The sequence below is a fragment of the Bombina bombina genome, chromosome 6 (assembly GCF_027579735.1).
Source record: "Bombina bombina isolate aBomBom1 chromosome 6, aBomBom1.pri, whole genome shotgun sequence".
In the NCBI taxonomy this organism is placed as follows: Eukaryota; Metazoa; Chordata; class Amphibia; order Anura; family Bombinatoridae; genus Bombina; species Bombina bombina.
Genome location: NC_069504.1, coordinates 651,103,220 through 651,125,164, shown reverse-complemented (window position 1 = coordinate 651,125,164; position 21,945 = coordinate 651,103,220). Strand labels below are relative to the sequence as shown.

Sequence of the window (21,945 nt, the reverse complement as noted above, 5' to 3'; positions counted from 1 at the left end):
GCAACAAATGCAATGACGGAACTGAACTTACCCGCAGACCCCCATATATGGTTACTAAATGTTTTACCTAACAAAATACCAACACATAAGAAAAAGTTGATTTTCATTGCTGGCAACAGTTTAAAAAAATTGATCGCAAAAAATTGGAAGTCTCAGTACAGCCCGAGTATGGCTGTCTGGTACTCTCAATTTCAATTCATCATGTCCCTTGAAGAGTATGCTTACATGAAAAATAACAGGAGGGACACGTTTTTGCTGATGAAGATCATGTGGGAATCATTTATTGACAATATTTAATTGATGTGAGATTTGACGGGGGCGTGTTGGGTATGGACTTGATAGCATTGGACTTGCTGCTGGGTGAATTAACGTTACAACGAGTGGGTACTAAGCCATACAGGTATGGCATTTGAAATTTGCAGGGATAATTTGTGGAACATTGTTATACCAAGTTAAGTTGTAATATGTTTTGTTTGGTTTAATCAGAAACTATGTAAGTTTCCACTTTGCATAACTGTATACATGTCTGCATTTTGTATTGTGCACTGGAAGCTTCAATAAAAATTGTTTTTTTTTTTTTAAAAAAAAAAGCAAAACCGGAAGAGTTAATTACCGCATCTGGCCAAATGGGACAAGCCCAGGTACCACGTCTTCCAAAACCTGGGTCCCTAATACAGCCATACAAATGCAAGCTTTCAATCAAACAAACAAACTGGGAACAAGTCATTCACAGACTTATGTAATTACCCTAGACATATACAACACGGAAGGGGGCTGCACTCTCAGACTGGACTGGGTACACATCCTATGACCCTGCAACATGCTCAGCCCTGGGTGCTATAGCACTCTCAGGAATCTGTGCTGTCTCCAGAGTCAAAGGCAGTTAACCCCAGACAAGCCTGGGTGCAAGGCCCACAGGGGAAATTACAAAATAAATTAATACAACACACAGAGAAAGTCCAGCCCTCGCTAACAAGCTCTCAGCTAAGATTACAAGCAAAACTGGAAGTGTTAGTTAGCGCATCTGGCCAAATGGGACAAGCTCAGGTACCACGCCAAGGTCTCTTCCAAAACCTGTGTCCCTATTACAGCCATAGAAATGTAAGCTCTCAATCAAACTGGGAACAAATCAGGGTTCACAGACTTATGTAATCACCCTAGACATATACAAAACACGGAAGGGGACTGCACTCTCAGACTGGTCTGGGTACACATCCCATGACCCTGCAACATACTCAGCCCTGCACCCAGGCTTGTCTGGGGTTAACTGCCTTTGACTCTGGAGACAGCACAGCTTCCTGAGAATGCTATAGCACCCAGGGCTGAGCATGTTGCTACTACTATATTTGAAAACATCAAATGGTTGACTGTCTACTAAATGTTACCAAGTTAAACTGCACAAAAGCAGTGATTAATGTTTAGACACTTCGACCTATTATACTGCTTGGATATCACTTGATTGCTTACTATCACAAATACATTGTTACAATTCAGTAACATTATTTTGTTGCCAATTAAGTGAAATACAACGATAGTATAAGGGTGATGGTACTCTTTGCATATTACTTTGCATGCCACATATAGAGCAGTGTCCATTTAGCGGCATAACTATTGCATAATATGAACTATTGCTATTCAGCAAATTCATTGCTTTAATATTTGTGGATCTCAGTAGTAAGATAATTCCCATACTTGTATAGTATTGGTTTTCAATCAAATTTTGGGTGAACTCACTGCTATACTTACTAAAATAGTGCTCAATAAATATGAGTGGAGTATTAACTTATATATATATATATATATATATATATATATATATATATATATATATATATATATATATTAGATATGTGCGATTCGTTTCGGATCGATTCGGATATTCGGAAATTCGGATCGATTCGAATTTCCGAATTAAAATACTGCCGAATCTACCGAATAAATCAGAATTAGTTTGGATTTATTCGGTAAATTCGGATGGCCATGGATACACTAGTATTGTACAGTATATTAGGTTTTATCACTCTGCTATGGGTTACACCTAATATACAGTACATAATACTAGTCTAATACACAGCATATCCCACCTAACACATACCGATATTGTTAGGCTGGATACCTCTCCTTATGACCGTGTGTCACTTTCACTTTGCTTGCAAAATGTATCCTGTAGAGTTCTCCATTCAAGGCTCTTTACTTGTCAGTATACTAGTGGATCTTGCTTTGCCAAATTGTATCGCAGCATGCCATCAAGATACAAGTTGCTTCAAACAACAGAGTGGAAGGCCACGCCTACACGCGTTTCACTCCCATTGCGTGATCAAATGGAGCTTCGTCAGGGCGTATCAACGTCACTATGCTACCTGCAATTTATTGGGCTTAACATGCCCAACCCTCAAACCAAAAGGGAAATGTTATTGGACCAATATTACAACACCATATATTTCTCGGCACCACAAATTAAATGGGATAGTGCATTAACATGTTGTCTATTAAGTCCGATGAACAAACAATCAATACATAGATATTATCGTGGAAAATTACTAGTTTCCTTATTTATTTAGATGTCAATAGTATGATACAATGCCATACGCTATAAATTTACAAATTATTCACCGATTAGTTACGAGGTAGATTTATTAGGGACACTTGTTTTGAAGAGGAGAGGTATATTTAGCAATACATTTGTACCCTTTGAAAAGACTAATACTTTCTTAGCACTGAACGAAATCTAATATATAGATATATATCTCATTTATTATAATTATTTATTTATGGCAATAAGCCAAATCTAACATACAGATATTTCAAGGTCCACAAAAAGTTTGCTTATAACTAATAGAGATGCAAAAAGCGAAACCTTGGTGTAATGAGATATATTTTAGCACAGATAATGTATAAAATGGAAAAATCATTCCTATTAACAAGAATGAATGCCATTAGTATTAGGCACTCTTGTAATCATTCTAGCCAAGTATTTAATATACTCATTTATCCTCTTACATCTATAAATTAAGACCCTAAAAAACAGGAGTAATCTATTTTTTCATTTAGACCACGGGGTGATAAGGTTTGTAGATTATATATCCATCTTGATTCCTTTCTTAAGAGGCAATTATCATCATCACCACCTCTTCCATTAGTGATACCTTTGTCAATCCCTATAAATCTAAGTGACTCAGGATTACTTGCATGGTAATCTAAAAAATGCCTAGCTATACTGCTGTCCATATTTTTGTTTTTCACATCGTCCCTTTGAATTTCCTCTTAGTTTTGCCTATATACAAAATTGGACAAGAACAATGAAGGAGATAGACTAGACCTTCAGTATTACAATTAAAGAAAAATCTAATGTTGTAAAACTTTTTCCCATCAACAGAAAATTTCTTGGACCTTTCCATGAAATCACAAGTAACACATCTTCCACATGGAAAACTACCTGTAATCTTTGTCCTTGATAACCAATTATTTTGTGAACTTGTTTGCTCCCTGTGCATGGAACTTGCATTACTCTCTTTGCTTATTAAAGGGACAGTCAACGATAGAATTGTTATTGTTTTAAAAGATAGATAATCCCTTTATTACTCATTCCCCAGTTTTGCATAACCAACAGTTATATTAATGTACTTTTTACCTTTGTGATGACCTTGTATCTAGGAACCTTCTTCCAGCCCCCTGATCACATGACTGTGACTGTTTATTATCTATTGTCTTAAATTTAGCATTGTATTGTGCTATATCTTAAATAACTTTCTGTGCCTGAACACAGTTTTATCTATATAGCCCACGTGTACTTTCTGTCTCTTTGTGTTGAAGAGAGATTTAAAAAGCATGCGATAAGAGGCAGCCCTCAAAGGCTTAGAAATTAGCATATGAGCCTACCTATGTTTAGTTTAAACTAAGAATACCAAGAGAAAAAAGCAAATTTGATGATAAAACTAAATTGGAAAGTTGACTAAAATTAAAAGTCCTATCTGAATAATGAAAGTTTAATTTATACTTGACTGTCCCTTTAACAAGCTTCTTTGATATTGCATTACTATAAGGATGACTTTTCCTTTCATCAATGAGCTCCATCAATATAATCATGTTAACATGAATGGTGTACATGCATAGATCCCCACGAAATACCTGGCCAGACAATAACTATTAATTATATAGGGTTTGGTTCAGCAGGGTGTTGCATGCTATTTTCTTCTTCAGAGTGGCTTATTGTTATAATATTGTTTTATATGTGTCTTTTTGAGCAACATTTTTGGAACTGTTGTGCTTTGACGACAGCATGTATTATCTGGTTTCTCAGAGAAGATTTGATAATCATTAATTAAAAATAAAACTTTTGAATCGAAAAGAGTGCTGAATTCCCTTTCTTTCACACACAGACTCTCATATCTATAGTGTCTTTCTTTGTATATTTCAAAAATACTTCAACATTTAAATGTGCATAATGCATTTGGATTTTAAATAGGTCTTTCTATCCCTTTATGGCCTTAATTTGTTAGTCTTACTAGAGCAGTTTTACATATCTCGAGCACTAGAGCAGTTTTACATATCTCGAGCACTAGAGCAGTTTTACATATCTCGAGCACTAGAGCAGTTTTACATATCTCGTCTATAGACTCTACATTATGGAAGGCCCAAGAAGTGAAGGCAGCTACCTGGACTTCCTTGCAAGTGTATGCTTCTTTAGAGGCTGCTTTTGACAGCCCTGTTGCACATAATCAGCATCATAGCTACTTTACCTGTATTTGCCCCCCACATTTCATGGCAGTCTTATGTACTTTACTGCTTGGTTACCAAAACCAAAATGTATGCTTACCTGATCAATTAATTTATTTCATGGTGGTGAGAGTCCATGAGTCCTGTCATTATTCTGTACAGATGGAGGCAGGACATTTGCATTTAATTTCCCCGCTTTGTCCTTTCCTCCTTTTCTAGTTCTTCCTCCTCTAGTTGGCCATAAGTATGACTAAGGCTTTCTGGGAGAGTAGGAGGGATTAAAGTTCTGGTATGTAGGTTTTTGCTTTGCCTTCTCCTAGAGTGTAATCCCACATGTGTGGACTCTAAACCATTATGAAAGAAATGATCAGATTCTTTCATTACAATATATACCATATAATCTCTGCTATTAACGCTGGCGTAAACGCAATAGGTGCTTGTTTCATGTCAGCTCCTTCCTGTTTTGATTTAGAATAAAACATGCATGAATGTAACACAAACAAAATCAATATTTTTCAAAAGTTTTATTAGAAATTATAAAGTGCATTAAAAAAAACATACATACATTTAAAATAACAATACAGACCTCATAGAAAGCTTAATTATATCTGAACAAGATATGTAAAAAAAAGGGACATAAAACACAGTTAAAAGGGACATGAAATCCAATTTTTTTATTTCATGATTTAGAAAGCATGACATTTTAAACAACTTTCCAATTTACTTCTATTATCTAATTTGCTTCATCCTCTTGATATCCTTTGTTTAAAAGCATATCTAAATAGGTTCAATAGCTGCTGATTGGTGGCTGCACATAGATGCCTCATGTGTTTGGCTCACCTATTTGCATTGCTATTTCTTCAACAAAGGATATGCAAAGAATGAAGCAAATTAAATAATATAAGTAAATTGGAATGCTGTTTGAAATTGTATTCCCTATCTGAACCATGAAAGAAAAATGTTGGGTTTCATAACCTTTTAAGAGACTCTCATACCACAGATTAGTTTGGCACAAAAGCAGAATGTTGCTATTTACATCCTAGTATTATTTACAAACATGCATTCTAGTAAGGTGCACATTATTTAGCTAGTTGATGTCATACTTAAAATGACTTTTTGACGTTCCAATTATAGTGAGCGATTCTGCTACTAACCTTGTACCAGGATAGGAAAGTTTTCCCTGTCTGATATGCAGCATGCATGAAAAATGCATCTTAAGGTCTTTGGCAGATTGCTTCTGATCCAGCTAACATTTACACAACCGCTGGTCATAGCATACCTGTGTCTCAAATAAGTATGTGTTTGCACCATTTATATTCACGTAATATATTTAAGCAAATGCTTTATAAAAAGGTACCAAACATATTTAATACATTTGTACTGATTTGAATAATGCTAAAACAGTGTATTTAAAAAGCAAAAATGACAGAAGTCACAAATGTTCAATCATGCATTTTAAAAGAAATCTTGTTTTTAAATACTAAAAATGTAGGGCTTTTGGCTAACAAATTAGTGTCTTAGTTTAAAACACTTATTTTTAACCATTTGATTCAGGCACATATTTACATTCTCTTAAACTTTGTCGCACCCTAATCCATTCTTACAAAACTCTCAGAAAGGGACTTTGATTGACACTAATTTCTTATTGCAAAATTGTGATATCATAGTAAAGTTTAGCTGAAAGTTTACTGTAAACGAGCTGCACATTTTTTTGAACTGTAGCTCCCTAGTCTTGTAATATTTAAAGGTTATTCTTAAAGTGCATGATAGAAAATTTAGACAATTGTGTCCTTGATTCGCAATCTCTTGGAGATTTTAACAATCATAGACGTAGCTAAGTCAACAGATGCAATGTCTGTTGCATTAGGATTTTCAAGAAAAGGAATGTATTTTGTGGCTGTGGTTTCACAGGAAGAAGTGTTTAATAGGTTTTGATGCAAACTGTTAATGGCATTTTGTTTTTTATACTTTATGTTCCACTTAGTTGCCGTTAACCATATCCTCTAGTCAAGATAATGACCAAATCTTAGATTTGTGCATTTTTCCTCATTATAGGTGCAAGTCCAGAAGCCATAATGCTCAGTACTTTTATATTGAAAACTTCAAACGTCAGAAATGGCAGTAAAGTTTAAGAATATCTACGTAACGTGTTAAGCACTATTCTGTAAGTAACACTTCACACATAACTAGTCAAACTATCATATTGTGCTTCAGATTGGGACGGAGACAGCAAATACTGTTTTAATTAAACTAGTAAAATTATTGCCAACAAATACTTTTAAGACTATGAGGTTTAAGAGGCCATTGGCTTTCAGGAAGTTTTGCTATGAAATGCATTACAGCCCTCATACAGTAAAATAGACATAACTCAATAATAAAATGATCTAATGTTTAAAACATAGGTAGTAATAAAATGTGCTGTTTATGTGTTTGACCCCTGCAGGGCATAAACACAAAGCTGCAATATGTCCAACTTAGTAATAGCAATGCATTGTGGCTCCTGAGCAGACTTTAAAGGGACATGTTAATTTATACATAATGCAACGGTGTAAAAAAAAGAAAGTTACATGGGTTTTCTAGATTTAATATCAACACCATCAATTGTTCTTTAATAATTTACCATTCTGCTACTTTTTACTTTCTGCATCGTTAAACAAAAAACAACCTGCATCAGAAGCTTTAAGTTTACATTTTGCTTTACTGTGATCTCATAGAATTCGGGCATAATTTTGTGAGATTTCATAGTAAACTTCTTTAAATTGAAGAAAGGAATGTGGCTACTGAAGAACGTTTGAGGTAAAATATCTTCCTTCTTTACATAGAGATGTTTGTGATATTTTCTAGTCAATGGTCTTTGTTTTTCCTTTTTACAGATATGCTGCATTACTATAAAATGATTTAGCTTATGGGTAGCATGTCCATTTAACTATTTGTTTAACCCATTTCCAGGCACTAAACACATACGGGCATGATGAACAAAAACTTGCCTGCATGGAAAGAGAATCCACAAAATCTTTGGGGGTTACTTTCTGACATTATATATTAATGTAGGCTTCTCTCTTTCACATCTAAAACCCTGCATAGGTTGGTAAACAGTTCGCAAGGTAACATTTTCCGTTGTAAAATTATTTGAGGGACCTTATAGTAATGCCGAGACTTCTAAGATCATCCGGCCAGAACCAAGAACTTTAGCTCATAAAGCCCACAGTGAGAGACAAGTAATAATTCTTTATCCTTCAAAAAAAATCACCTGCATTTCCTTATTTTAATCATAAAAAAATGCAGTTGTCAAAACAAAAATTGCAAATCTACTTGCTAGAAGACTCTATGTATATTTCAGTTCATCACATTTTTCTCCTAACGTATGTCTGCTGCAAAGTATGTAGGAAAGATTCTCACACGCCTTATTTTAGTGTATGATTATCTATATCTTCAATCTAAGCTACTACAATGGGGAGCAATATTTGAGAAGCACCTTATGTCTAATAATTTGGTTAAAGTATTCATCTTTATTGAGCAATGATAAGTGGTCACATTGTGACTGTGCTGCTGTACTATGAAGGCACTAGAGGGGTCCGAGGCATGAAACTAAATTATACTTTTTTTCCAACTGTAGATCTCTTTGAAAGACAAGTAAGTGGTGAAAAGAAATTTAACAAGATATTTTAAATATAGACTTCCTTAAACAACTAAACAATAAACAAATACAAACAAAATCCCTTTATATGTACAAGTCCAAAAATAAAAATCCTCGATACATTTATTACTTGCAATTGCTTCATAAATCATACACCCTATTGTGTCTATCATACGTAGGCAGAGTATAGCTGGTTGTAATGTTATACAAGCATCAATTCCTGTTTTCACATTGTTTTAAAAAAAAAAAAAAAAAAAACTAGTTGATTTGTGCCATAAAATAGATGAAACTACAGTGATTGTCCATAAAAATAACAAAATAATACCACAATATTATAAAAAAATAAATTGTTTAATCAAAATATGATTCACTGTGTTCTCCAAAAGTGTGCTATTAATCATATTTTCAGACTGTTCACATAGTTCGGAATGGAAGTACCATTGTTTTCTCTTAGCTTCACGGTATTCTGGCTTCCATGTTCTTATACTTGACTTGCCCTAGTATTGTGCTGGACTTTAAGTTGTGTTTTGTACCTGAACGCCCATTTCTTACTGACCATTATTTACTATGAAGCGTGATCTGGCCTTCTCTAAGATTAACTCCTTTTCCTTAATTTTCATCACAAATCTGTGTAAATCGGACTCAACTCCACTGATCCCATATTGGTCATTTAACGCGTTTCAACACACAGGTCAACATCATTTTGTCAGCCTGTGGAACTTTCTGCATTTAGTGTCTTGAATTAGAACAAACTCATGGTCATTAGTAGTTGTTCTGTATTTTTAAAAACAAAAGAATACTCCAAAATGTTGAATTGAGGTGTACCTGTTGCTAAGATGAAATGGATGAGATTTACTTTCATGACTGGCTTGCACGCCTTTTCTTACCACAGACAATGAGTTTCATGGATCCGAGTGCGTCTTGCAGCAGGAATAACCTTTTTCATCATATTACAACACACCTTTTTACAGTTTGCACAAAGAAGCTGTACAAAGACTGGTTTGACAATGTACATTCACTGTCATCATCTGAGTAGCATGCACACATATAGGTTTTCCAGCTTGTTTCGTTGTTGCAAAAGCCCACATTCTGTAGTTCACAGTCTGATACCTTTTGTGGCCTGCAAACTGTATTCACATAGTTTATTTAGTTTAATTATCTGATTCTCATACCACAGAATCTCTTATCTCGGAGCCCAGTCGTACCCTAGGTCTTGGACTAACAGGTGATACCTCTACTATAGTGTCCTTGATATTTAATGGCCTTTTCTCAGATTCTGACAAGATGTTATTACCTACTAAAGCCTCATGAACAGGAGTGTTGATGATGTAGTTGTCATTTAGAGTTTGGTAGCCTTTATGATCAGCTGCTGGAACAGGAGCGCTTGTCCCATTTAATGGCAGGCTTTCTGCAGGTTTGCCATTTTTACGTAGCATTTTGGGTTGCTTATCTGGATGTTCTACTGGCTTAAGGAACGTTTTCATCCCTTTTCTGTGTTTGTACAAGATGAAAAGAGCCAAGATGACTAATACACAACCAAATAGGGTAGACATAATCAGAAATTCGTTCCAGTAAGACTTCCCAGTCAGCTTTGCAGAATGGCTCTCAGAGGAAGACACAGATTTTGAAGTGTTTAGGAAAATCTCAAAATCATTTATTTTTGGAACTGTTCTTTCTGTGTCTGTACGCTGGGTTGATGTCTTTATATAGTTGCTGGACTCCACACAGTACCTGCCCATTAGCTTCCTGAAGCCCTTTTCCTCTGACCAGCATTCATATGTTCCCAAGCTATCCGGGCTCCTCACAAGAATTAAGTCACCAGTTTGCAAAACAAAGTAGGAGTTATTTACTTTCCCATCATGGATCCACAAACGTGATGCCAAATTAGATAGAAGTTTACAGGGTAACGTAACTGTGTCAAAGTCCAGGGAAATCTTCTGGCACTCAGGTTCTGCAAAGCAGAAATCAGATCCATAATTTAAATCAAACAGTAACAACCCACTTATATATTTAAATAACAAAGAAACATGCTATACATTAAAGAAGCATTTAAATCACTGTTCTTCATTTTTTTACTCAAGTAAAACCAGCCATTCTTCTGAAGCTCAGGATTGATATATCACCAGGTGGGCATTGCAACACTGATTCATACACACTTCAACCAACTTACAATTATCATTTAACAGTATTATTATTCATTTATTAGATTAGCAGGCAAGTGGCAACCCTCCAGCATTAAAGTTTTATACAAATAATATAAATCTGCAGCCAAACCAATCAGCAGCTGCCTTTGCACGACACAGCTGCGCTACTACTGCTGCTGATTTTGTGACTGTCAATTTCCCTTTAACCATGTATTTAGCCAACATGGAAAGTTGCTAGTGTTAAAATGACATGCTAATATTAATTAGAGCATTAAAAGTTTCCACTATAATGGTCCTTTAAGCGGACTGGTGCAAACTGAATGGAATCATACCCAAGTTCATCTAAAAAATGTTAAAGATGGCAGAAGCATGAACACTTCCATGAAATGTTTTAACCCTTAAATGCTACTAAAAACATCCATTATAAAATGTATTTCATTTGTTAGCTATTGAGATTGATAAGGACAATGGGCTAAAAAATTACGTACCAGTTCTGTTCACTCTACCATGGGGCACGGTTGAGTTTATTTGTGAACATAGTTTTTCTGTATCTGCTCCTTCTATATCTTGAACCCAGTGCCTTAAAACAGAAGAAAAATAAATAAATAAATATATATATTTATATTTTTTTAATGCAATTTGTGCAATAGTAATGCATTTCAGCATGCAAATGTTAATAAGAACATCACTCACTGAGTGTTCATGTCATGTATATGATGGCGGACATTGTGACAGACTCTCCTATTCCAAGCACAGTAAGGGTCTCGGGACAGGACACACTCCTCACAGCTTCTGTACATGCTGCAGTTTGACACCGGAACCTGAACCACCACAGAGTGCGAAGAGGCATAAATTAGACCCTGTGACAAATAAAGGGATACTCATTAGGAAATAGAAGACAATGTGAATAAGTAAACAGTTACACTAGCCTAGCACAATATGTTACTACAGCCAGTAAACTGCTATTGGTGAAAAGAGTTATGTGTATGATCAATCCCATCAGAAACACAAGAGGTAGACTTTACAAATGGTTTGCCTATGTGCACCAATGCATTATTCATCTTCCGTTCCACAAAGGGAATTTACACACAAGTTAAAGTCTAGAGCGGCATTGTGCTGAACACAGACATTGTTTGACTTATTTGCTGTGTTTAACTCAAGATCAACAGTGTATTACCCCTTCAGAGGCGCTGACTTAAAGGGACAGTCAAGGCCAGAAAAAACTTTTATTTTTCAAATAGGGCATGTAATTTTAAACAACTTTCCAATTTACTTTTATCAACAATTTTGCTTTGTTCTCTTGGTATTCTAGTTGAAAGCTAAACCTAGGAAGGCTCATATGATAATTTCTAAGCCCTTGAAGGCCGCCTCTAATCACATGCTTTGTATTTGCTTTTCACAGCAGGGGAGAGTAGTTCAGGTAAACCATATAGATAGAATTTTGATCACGCCCGTGGGTTGTGGCAGAAACTGCACTAATTGGCTAAAATGCAAGTCAATAGATAATAACTAAAAGTCATGTGATTAGGGGCGGTCAGGAGATGCTTAGATACAAGCTAGTCACAGCAGTAAAAAGTGTATTAATATAACTGTGTTGGTTTTGCAAAACTGGGGAATGGGTAATAAAGGGATTATCTATCTTTTTAAACAACAAAAATTCTGGTGTTGACTGTCCCTTTAAAGGACCGTAGAATTGAATAACTGGGAAATACACAACAAAAAAGACAATGCAATAGTACTAACTTTGCATTTGAATTGAGCAGTATATTTTCTGGCAAATTTTAAAGTTAATCCAAATTTCCTCCTCCTGTATCATGTGACAGCCATGCTTAGTGGGAGGTGGAGACTCAGAAAGTGTGCATATAAAAAGAATGTTCCTGTTTTGATAATGAAAATATATTGGAATTTTGTTTTTTAAAGGGAAATTAAACTGCTAGGCACAACTACCCTAGAAGGGTTACTACTCACTATGTTATTGCATTTCATCCTGTTCCTGCAGCTCATCATAAATAATTTCTCCTGTTTTAATAGCTTAAAGGTGCAAGATACTGAAGCACTGCCTCTTTGTACTGGGGGCTGCCATCTTGGAGCTCAGGTATTCTCACACACTGTGGCAGAAGCTGTCCACACTCACAGATCAGTAACATTTCCTATTTATAATGTGCTTCAGTTTAGGGTGCATAATACAAAAGCATGAGCTTTACATTGTTTACACAGTTTTACATTTACACAAAATAAATTTAAAGAAAATCACTCAGCATTATTATAGAGCAATGCAGCCACTAGAAAATGTAGCTTTGTATTATGCACCCTAACCTGAAGCACATTATTCAACTGTAAAAAATAGGAAAAATATTAATGATCTGTGACTGTGCACTGCTTGTGTCACAGGTTGTGAGAATACCTAAGCCCCAATATGGCAGCCCCCATGCAAAGAGCAGTATCTGGCACATTTACACTATTAAAACAGGAGAAATTATTTATAAAGAGCTGCAGGAATACAATGAAATGCAATAATATGGTGAGTAGTAGTAACCATTCTAGAGTAGTTGTGCCTAGCAGTTTAATGTCCCTTTAAATTGAAAGCTTTATCTGAATCAGTTAAGGCTTTAAGCAATAGTACAATAAAAAAAATGCTCTAAAGCTTTAGTACATTTCATTATTGCAGCCATTTATTATTATTTGTGTGCTGTCTCTAACATAAAGCAATTTTCTAGGTTAGCAGAACCCTGGGGAAGTAAACTGCAGATATTGATGTCCCTTACTTGCCAGTACTGTAAGTGTCTACTACAAGTAACTTTTCATAAACACATCTGAACAGGATAATAAATTGCATTTTTTTTAAAATATTAAAACTTTATTTGTACATGGTTTTCAGTAAAAACTGTTAAACTCTTTAATGTTGGCCATATTGCCCTAATAAAGATGTCCAGTAAGTCAGCCAACCATTTGATGTTTCCCATTACCTTGTTATGATCAAGCAGTAGCTCCTGTACTGGTTGCTGGTTCTGGAAGAGCTTAATTTCCTCAATAATATGAACCTTTTCATTGACACTGACAGCTTTGTGCATTCGGCCATCATCTGCAGATTAAAATGAAATAAGATTCTTGAAACCAACATCACATTTATGTTTGAGAGGGAAATGAATTCACTAAAACAAGCAATAACATCTCCACATTTCTAAGTTTAGGCCAATTCTAAACCACAATTGTCAAATTGTTTGCATATATGTTCTGCATGTCAGAAAGAGCTAAAAGTAAAATTGAATCCCCCTGTCTGCTTTTCTAAAATCTTGACCCTGTAATATTCCACGCAATGATTGCTTGATCATCACATGTGCTCGTTTATAACTGTGGATAATTGGCCACAGCAGTAGAGATAAATAACATAATTAACTAGTGACAGTGTACTCAAATATTATTATGCTCATGCTTTATGTGATACTGTTAAGAGAACTGTGATCTTAAACTCTATCAATTTCCTTTTTTTTTAAATTATTATTATTATTTAAAAAAAAAAAAAAAAAAAAAAAAAAAGTTTAACATAAGATAGAGAAAACCTATCATGTTTTAAATAAAAAAAAGAGTTTGTTAATAAGTTTGTAACCCTAGGTAGATGCATCTTTCTTTGGCAGCCAAAGGGATTAATAATGTCCAGATTTGTGATTTCTTCATGCCATGTAATGTAAGGACAAAGCTTTTCTGTATAGTTTTTATAAATTTTTTCCCGTGATTCAAGCACAGCATAATAATTTAAACATCCGCTTTTTCAGTGCATGCCTGTATGTGACAAACATTATATTCATACACCTTAGCTAGACATTTTTAGAGTTTTCCAATTTACTTTCATTTTCATTTTGTACGCTGTATTTTTATATGCACTATATCTGCGGCACCAGCTGTTACTGAGCATGTGCAAGAGTTCACAGTAGCCCTCAGTTTATGCCGGGGTTAGGTTCCAGGAGGAATGGTTGTAAATTGAAACCCAGTTTATAATGTAAGTCAATGGGAAGTGAGGGGGGTTAGGTTCCAGGCCCCTCTCAAAATTGTCATAAGTAACACCTAATACATTATTTTTAAAGCTTTGAAATGAAGACTTTAAATGCTAAACAGCATTATAAACCTAATAATATAGATTGTATCATCATCAAACTAAGTTTAATGAACAAAAACATTTGCTAACAGCACCTATTTAAATAATCACACAACAGACTGCATCACCATCAAACTAAGTTTAATAAACAAAAACGTTTTTTTACTTGCATTTTTCTGCAATCAGTTCTCTGCATTGTTAGCATGTTAGATAATATTGGGTCTGCACCTATTCTATGCATTTCAATCTGCAGTGATTAAGCAGTTAGGCACCCTCACCTCAAGCAGCTGGAGTGGAAGATAATAGGGAAGTGGCTGCTAAAACTTGTTGCTCGATAGCTAATGTCTGCTCTGTGTACACAGATCAATTTCAGGCTGTTAAGTTGCATAACTTTGCTGCAAAACAAGCGGACAGCTTCTCCTACTGGCTATTTTAATTAGTGCACTTTGTTTTCCAAAGCTTTTCAATAGCAGTCACATGACTTGTTGTTATTCTGAAATGGCGCAAATTGAACCGGCATAAAACCGAGGGCCACCTGTATATGTATATGAGCCTGTAATTGGTTGGTGGTTGTCACATGATACAGGGGGCAAGGCAATAGAAGCAAAATTTGTCCTAAAAAAAATCTACTGATAATTTGACATTTTCTTGGGCTCTTGATTTGTCTTTTTATTGTGCATTTGTGGATTACGAAACTCTTCAGTATTAAATGGTCCTTATGAGCAAGGAATATTATACTTCTGCCACAATAGTTTATTTGTCACTTAATTTTGCTGGTTTCTTACCAGTTCCCAAGAAAAGGACATCATAAGTCTTCCTCAGGCCCCTGACCCGCTGCACACTAATCTGCTGGTAGCGCATCTGCGCCTGCAGGAGTAAGGGCTTGCTGCGGATCTCACTGTCCATCAGGAAATGGTCCTTGACAAAGTTCAACACTCGGTCAGGCATTTGGAGTGAGGAATTGATTTTCATTTGCCTTACATTATTAGTAATGCACTGTTGGAATACACACACAAAAAAAAAATCAGATGCACAGACAACCACACTTCTAAGTACAATAAGAAAGCAAGTTTATATTAATATATATATATATATATATATATATATATATATATATATATATATATATATATATATATATATATAAATATATATATATATATATATATATTTATTTTAATTAAAAAAATATATATATATATATATATATATATATATATATATATCTGAAGCCAAATAAAGTTATATCACATAAGTATATAAATCCCCATTCTAAAATATATAAAAGTTATTGGTTTTGTTTCAGTTTGTCTAAATAAACATGAATGTTTAAAAGGGACACTAAACCCAAATTTTTTCTTTTGTGATTCAAATAGAGCATGCAATTTTAAATAACTTTCTAATTTACTCTTATTATCAAATTTAGATTCCGGACCCTTTTTGGTGAACAACCTGGGTTGTTCTTGCTGATTGGTGGATAAATTCACCCACCAATAAACACGTGCTGTCCAGAGTTCTGAACAAAAAATTGTCTGGTTCCGTTGCTTAGATGCCTTCTATTTCAAATAAAAATAGAAAGAGAATGAAGAAAATTTTTGTAAATTAGAAAATTGCTTAAAATTGCATGCTCTATCTGAATCGCAAAAGAAAATTTTTGGGTTCAGTGTCCCTTTAACTTGCAGTATAATTCTACTAGCCACTAGAGGGCAATATTAAAACACAAACAAAATTGACAAATGCAAGTCAGATTCTTCTATAACAAACAGGAATCAATTACTCCACTGTCAAATGATTTGAAAGATCTTGAAACATGTTCTTCAATGTTATTCCTTGGAACCTCAAAAGAATTAATAAAGCTTGTAAAACAAACTTCACTATCCCTAGAAGATAACAGCACTGCATACTGTGTGGTATGGAAGGCAATTTTCAGACACACTGAATACATTTCACAATTTAGGTGGTTCAAACCCCCAAAAAAATTCAGTGATCACTCCAAGGCTAAATGCTCAGTACAATTTCTTTACTCACACTTCCAGGCCGTGGCTCAGGAACGGAGTGCGTGTATGTGTACCAGTGCTGTGTCTCACGGTTCACTTCCCTGTATAGGCCGCTGAAAGCGTTCTCAACATCCTGCATGGAGAATGCACAGACAGCAGAGCTTCCTGAACTTCCTCTGTTCCTAGACAAGGAAAAAACATATATATGATAGGTAACAAGTGACAAAGTAGGTACTCTAGCCAATATAATATACTTTTAAACGTCACCTGGAAGGAACATCAGCACAAGAACTGTGCGTCATTTACTTTATTAAATAGGTTTCCATGGTTAAGCAGCTGTACATCACCCTCAACGTGCGCAATGCAAACTGAATGCACAATAGCATTTTATTTATACCTAACTGCATTTATTTTACAGGTTACATCTAAATTTATTGTTCTGGTCGCCATCTGTCCTAGATAAAAGTGGTTTGGCTAAATTATTGCAATAAAGTGTCACTAGAAATACACACAGGCACACATGCACTACCCTGATATCATCTATGGAGCAGACTGATTAAATGTGAACTTCTTTATCTTTGAGGTTTAGTGATGACAAAGTAGGAGACTTTTTACACTTCGATCTCTGAAATTCCTTTCACAGAGTGAAAATGCTTATCCACAGTCTGGAGAACAGACTCGTGTCACGCTATCTTATACTGTGACTAGACAGCACTGCAATATTATAATGGACTCATTTTGCTTGTACGATAAAAATGTAAATATTGTGGAAAAGCATTTTTGTCGGACCAGTGAAAAGCTCCTGGCTGGAAAGAAAGAAAAAAAAAAAAGGATCTAATCTGATGTAAGGAAAGAGTCTTAAAGGGACATGAAACCCAATTTTTTTTTCTTTAATTATTCGTATAGAGCATATCATTTTAAAAACCTTTCCAATTTACTTCTGTTATCCAATTTGCTTAGTTCTCTTGGTATTCGTTGATGCTAGTTTGCTTTAGTGCATTTATGCTCCTTCAACAAAGGATACCAATAGAATGAAGCAAAATCTTCAGGGAAGTACATTTGCATATGAAGTAAATTTAAAGGGACAGTCCACTCCAGAATTTTTATTGTTTAAAAAGATATATAATCCCTTTATTAGCGATTTCCCAGTTTTGCATAACCAATGCGGTTATATTAATATACTTTTTACCAGTGTGATTACCTTGTATCTAAGCCTCTGCAGATTGCACCCTTATTTCACTTCTTTTGACAGACTTGCATTTTAGCCAATCAGTGCCCTTTCATAAGTAACTTTGCAGGCGTGAGCACAATGTTATCTATATGGCACACACAAACTAGCGCCCTATAGTTGTGAAAAACTGTCAAATGCATTGAGATAAGAGGCGGCCTTCAAGGGCTTAGAAATTAGAATATGAGCCTACCTAGATTTAACTTTCAACTAAGAATACCAAGACAAAAAAAGTAAATTTGATGATAAAAGTGAATTGGAAAGTTGTTTAAAATTGCATACCCTATCTGAATCATGAAAGTTTATTTTTTGACTAGACTGTCCCTTTACAATATCCCAGAGGGTACTAGAGCGAAATCACACTCAAACCACCAGCAATGTCCCAGGCTTTATGAAAAAAAATATTAGTAGAAGCACTATCATTATATTATATGTAGCAAAAAAAAAAAAATCGCAGAATACTTTTATTATTTATTTTGTCCCCTCTGCCTGTTATAAAAGTCTGAAAATTAAGAGTGTTCAAATTTTGAGAATTTATAATACACAGGGTAGGCTTTACAAGCATATGCTGAGTTTGCGCAAATGATGATCACGGCTACGCTTGTCTACTGTAATAATAAGACCGGATTGGCTCCTCTGAAACAACTGCAGCTATTAAGCTGATAATATATTCCAAATATATTAGTTTACCACAAGACAACAAAAATAATCTTGTAATTACAAGGTGTTTACTGTCCCTTTAAAATGTTTTTTTTATGTTAATCTAAACTGTTCTTTGCCCAAAATATAATACATTGTTTTGATCTACAATTATTCAGCTGTAGGATAAGATAAAAATATTTAAAAAAAAAAAAAATGAAAAAAAGCTAAAAACACAGCAGGACATTAGGAGTTCTCTAAGCAAACAGAGAAGGAAAAAGTAAATTTATGCTTACTAGATAAATTCCTTTCCTTCCAGATAGGGAGAGTCCACGGCTTCATTTCTTACTGTTGGGAAATACACCACCTGGCCACCAGGAGGAGGCAAAGACACCACAGCCAAAGGCTTAAATATCCCTCCCACTTCCTAATTACCCCAGTCATTCTGCTGAGGGAATAAGGAAAAGTGTGAGAAACATTAGGGTATAAATGGTGCCAAAAGAATAAAATAAATAATAGGGGACCGCCCATAGATAAGAAAAAGCAGGCGGGGGCCGTAAACTCTCCCTATCCGGAAGGAAAGGAATTTATCTAGTAAGTATAAATTATGTTTTCCTTCCTAAGATAAGGAGAGTCCACGGCTTCATTCCTTACTGTTGGGAAAACACTGCCATTCTCCTCCTGAGTCCACAACCCCTGTGCCTTCCTGGCACCCCAAACAGATCCCCACCCTGATAGGCTTGCGTCCGTAGTCACAATCTCCCAGGATGGTCATAAGAAGCATGTCCCTTGGGACAGATGATCTGAAAAGAGCCACCAAGAGACCGGCTGTCTAATACAATCTGTTGAGACAGATCTGAATGATTGCCGTTCCACTGCCTCAGCATGCACAGTTGTAAAGGTCTGAGACGGAACCTGGCAAAAGGAATAATGTCCATGCAGGACACCATGAGACCAATCACCTCCATACACTGAGCCACAGAGGGACTCAAGGAGGTCCGGAGGGCAAGACATGCCGAAGTTAGCTTGCAAAGTCTCTTGTCTGTTATAAATATCCTTATGGATATGGAGTCTATTAAAGTACCCAGGAATTCCACCCTGGTACTTGAGATAAGAGAACTCTTTTTCAGGTTTATCTTCCATTCATGTGATCGAAGAAGACTGAGAAGGGACTCAGAGAATTCTTCTGCAAGACGAAAACCATCAGACCAATTACCTCCATACACTGAGCCACTGATGACCGATCAGTAGACTGCAGAGAAACGCAAGAGGAAAGAATTTTGGATTTCCTGACCTCCGTCAGAAATATTTTCATAGATAGGGAATCTATTATGGTCCCTAAGAAAACTACCCTTGTAGCTGGAACAAGGGAACTCTTTTCCAGATTCACTTTCCATCCGTGGGATTGTAGAAAAGACAACAAGATCTCTGTATGATAGTAAAGATGACGCCTGAACCAATATGTCATCCAGGTAGTGCGCCACTTCCATTCCCGAGACCTGATCACTGCCAAGAGAGCCCCCAGAACCTTTGAGAAAATTCTGGGAGCTGTGACAAGGCCAAACGGAAGAGCCACAAACTGAAAGTGTTTGTCTAGAAATGCAAATCTCAGGAGCTTTTGATGGTCCCTGTGGATGGGAACATGAATATACGCATCCTTCAAGTCTATGGTCGTCATGAACTGACCCTCTTGGACCAAGGGAAGAATGGAACGAATGGTTTCCATTTTGAAGGACAGTATCCTGAAAAACTTGTTGAGACACTTTAGGTCTAGAATTGGACGAAAAGTTCCCCTTTTTTTTTTAAACCACAAACAGATTTGAATAGAATCCTAGACCCTGTTCCCTTACAGGAACTGGAACTATCACTCCCAGAGAAGAAAGGACCCGAATGCAATTCAAGAATGCCTATCTTTTTATCTGGTCTGCAGATAATCTTGAGAGGTGGAACCTGCCCAGAGGAGGAAAAGTTTTGAATTTTATTTTGTAACCCTGAGATACTATGTCCACAGCCCAGGGATCTGGGACATCTTGTATCCATGATTGATAAAACAGAGAAAGCCTACCCCCCACTTGATCCAATCCCGGATCGGGGGCAAACCTTCAAGCTGATTTAGACTCAGCTGCGGGTTTCTTTGATTGCTTTCCCATGTTCCAAGACAGATTAAGGTTTCCAAGAAGACTTGGACTGTTTCTGCTTGGAAGAGGGAGAGGAAGACTTTTCTTTCAAGTTACAAAAGGAACAAAAATTACTCTGACGACCTTTATGTGTATTCTTCTTGTCCTGTGGTAGAAAAGACCCTTCTTCAACAGTAATATCAGAAATGATTTCTACAAGACAAGGTCCAAAAAAGGTCTTACCCTTGTAAGGAAGCGCCAGAAGCTTGGACTTGGAAGTAACATCAGCTGACCAAAATTTTAGCCACATCGCTCTGCGGGCTAGCACAGCAAAGCCAGATATCTTGCATAGTAGCATCAGAAATAAGCTAGTTTGAGAGCCTTAATCCTGTCTTGGATCTCCTCCAAAGGAGTCTCGACCTGAAGGGAATCAGACAAGGCATCGTACCAATAAGATGCCGCACTTGACACAGTGGCAATACAAACTGCAGGTTGTCATTGAAGGCCTTGATGAACATACATCTTCTTCAAATAAGCCTCCAGCTTTTTGTCCATTGGATCCTTAAAAGAGCAGCTATCCTCTATAGGGATCGTAGCTCTCTTAGCCAGAGCAGAAATGGCCCCTTCTACTTTAGGCATCGTGTGCCATGAATCTTTAATGGAGTCAGTGATGGGGAGACAGGGAAAAAGGTATCCCTTATCTCTCCCATTCCTGTGAAATAATCTCTGTAGCACGGTCTGGAACAGGAAACACTTTCACAGAGGAAGGAACATCATAGTATTTATTAAATTTACTAGACTTCTTAGGGTTGACAATGACAGTAGTATCTCAGTCGTCCAAAGTAGCCAAAACCTCCTTTAACAATGCACGAAGGTGTTCAAGCTTAAACCTGAAGGTTACTACTTCAGCATCAGATGAAGGAATTATACTGTCCGAATCTGAGATTTCACCCTCAGAAGCTACCGACGTATCCTCCTCATCAGACTTATGAGGGAGGGAAACCTGAGTAGAGGAGATGGGACATAACCCTTACTATCGGAATCTCTAATTTTCCTCTAACATAGGGAAAGCAGATAATGCTGCAGATACCGCTGAAGATACCTGTACAGAAATTTCTGCAGGCAAATAAACTCCTCCAGGAGATTGAGAGGAACCGCAGGGCACAGCATGTGACGCCATCATCCTGGGAGACATTAGGCTCAAAGGGCAACAATCTATTTTTATTCTCAAGAGTTGTAGTTAAAAGGGACAGTCTAGTCCAAAATAAACTTTAATTATTCAGCTAGGGCATGTCATTTTAAACAATTTTCCAATTTACTTTTATCACCAATTTTGCTTTGTTCTATCTTGGTATTCTTAGTTGAAAGCTAAAA

General features: G+C 36.1%; 1 protein-coding gene across 1 annotated transcript in view; it reads right to left on the bottom strand.

Moving 5' to 3' along the window:
• Positions 1-5,225: 5,225 nt before the first annotated feature.
• LOC128663384 (semaphorin-4B) overlaps positions 5,226-21,945 on the bottom strand; it is a 100,422-nt gene continuing 83,702 nt past the window's right edge. Inside the window, exons 9-14 of the mRNA XM_053717690.1 lie at positions 16,619-16,769; positions 15,376-15,586; positions 13,464-13,579; positions 11,191-11,357; positions 10,986-11,077; positions 5,226-10,304 (exon numbers count right to left, since the gene is read on the bottom strand). Of these exons, the coding sequence (XP_053573665.1) occupies positions 9,520-10,304; positions 10,986-11,077; positions 11,191-11,357; positions 13,464-13,579; positions 15,376-15,586; positions 16,619-16,769 (1,522 nt within the window). The 3' untranslated portion in view covers positions 5,226-9,519. The remainder of the gene's footprint in view (positions 10,305-10,985; positions 11,078-11,190; positions 11,358-13,463; positions 13,580-15,375; positions 15,587-16,618; positions 16,770-21,945) is intronic.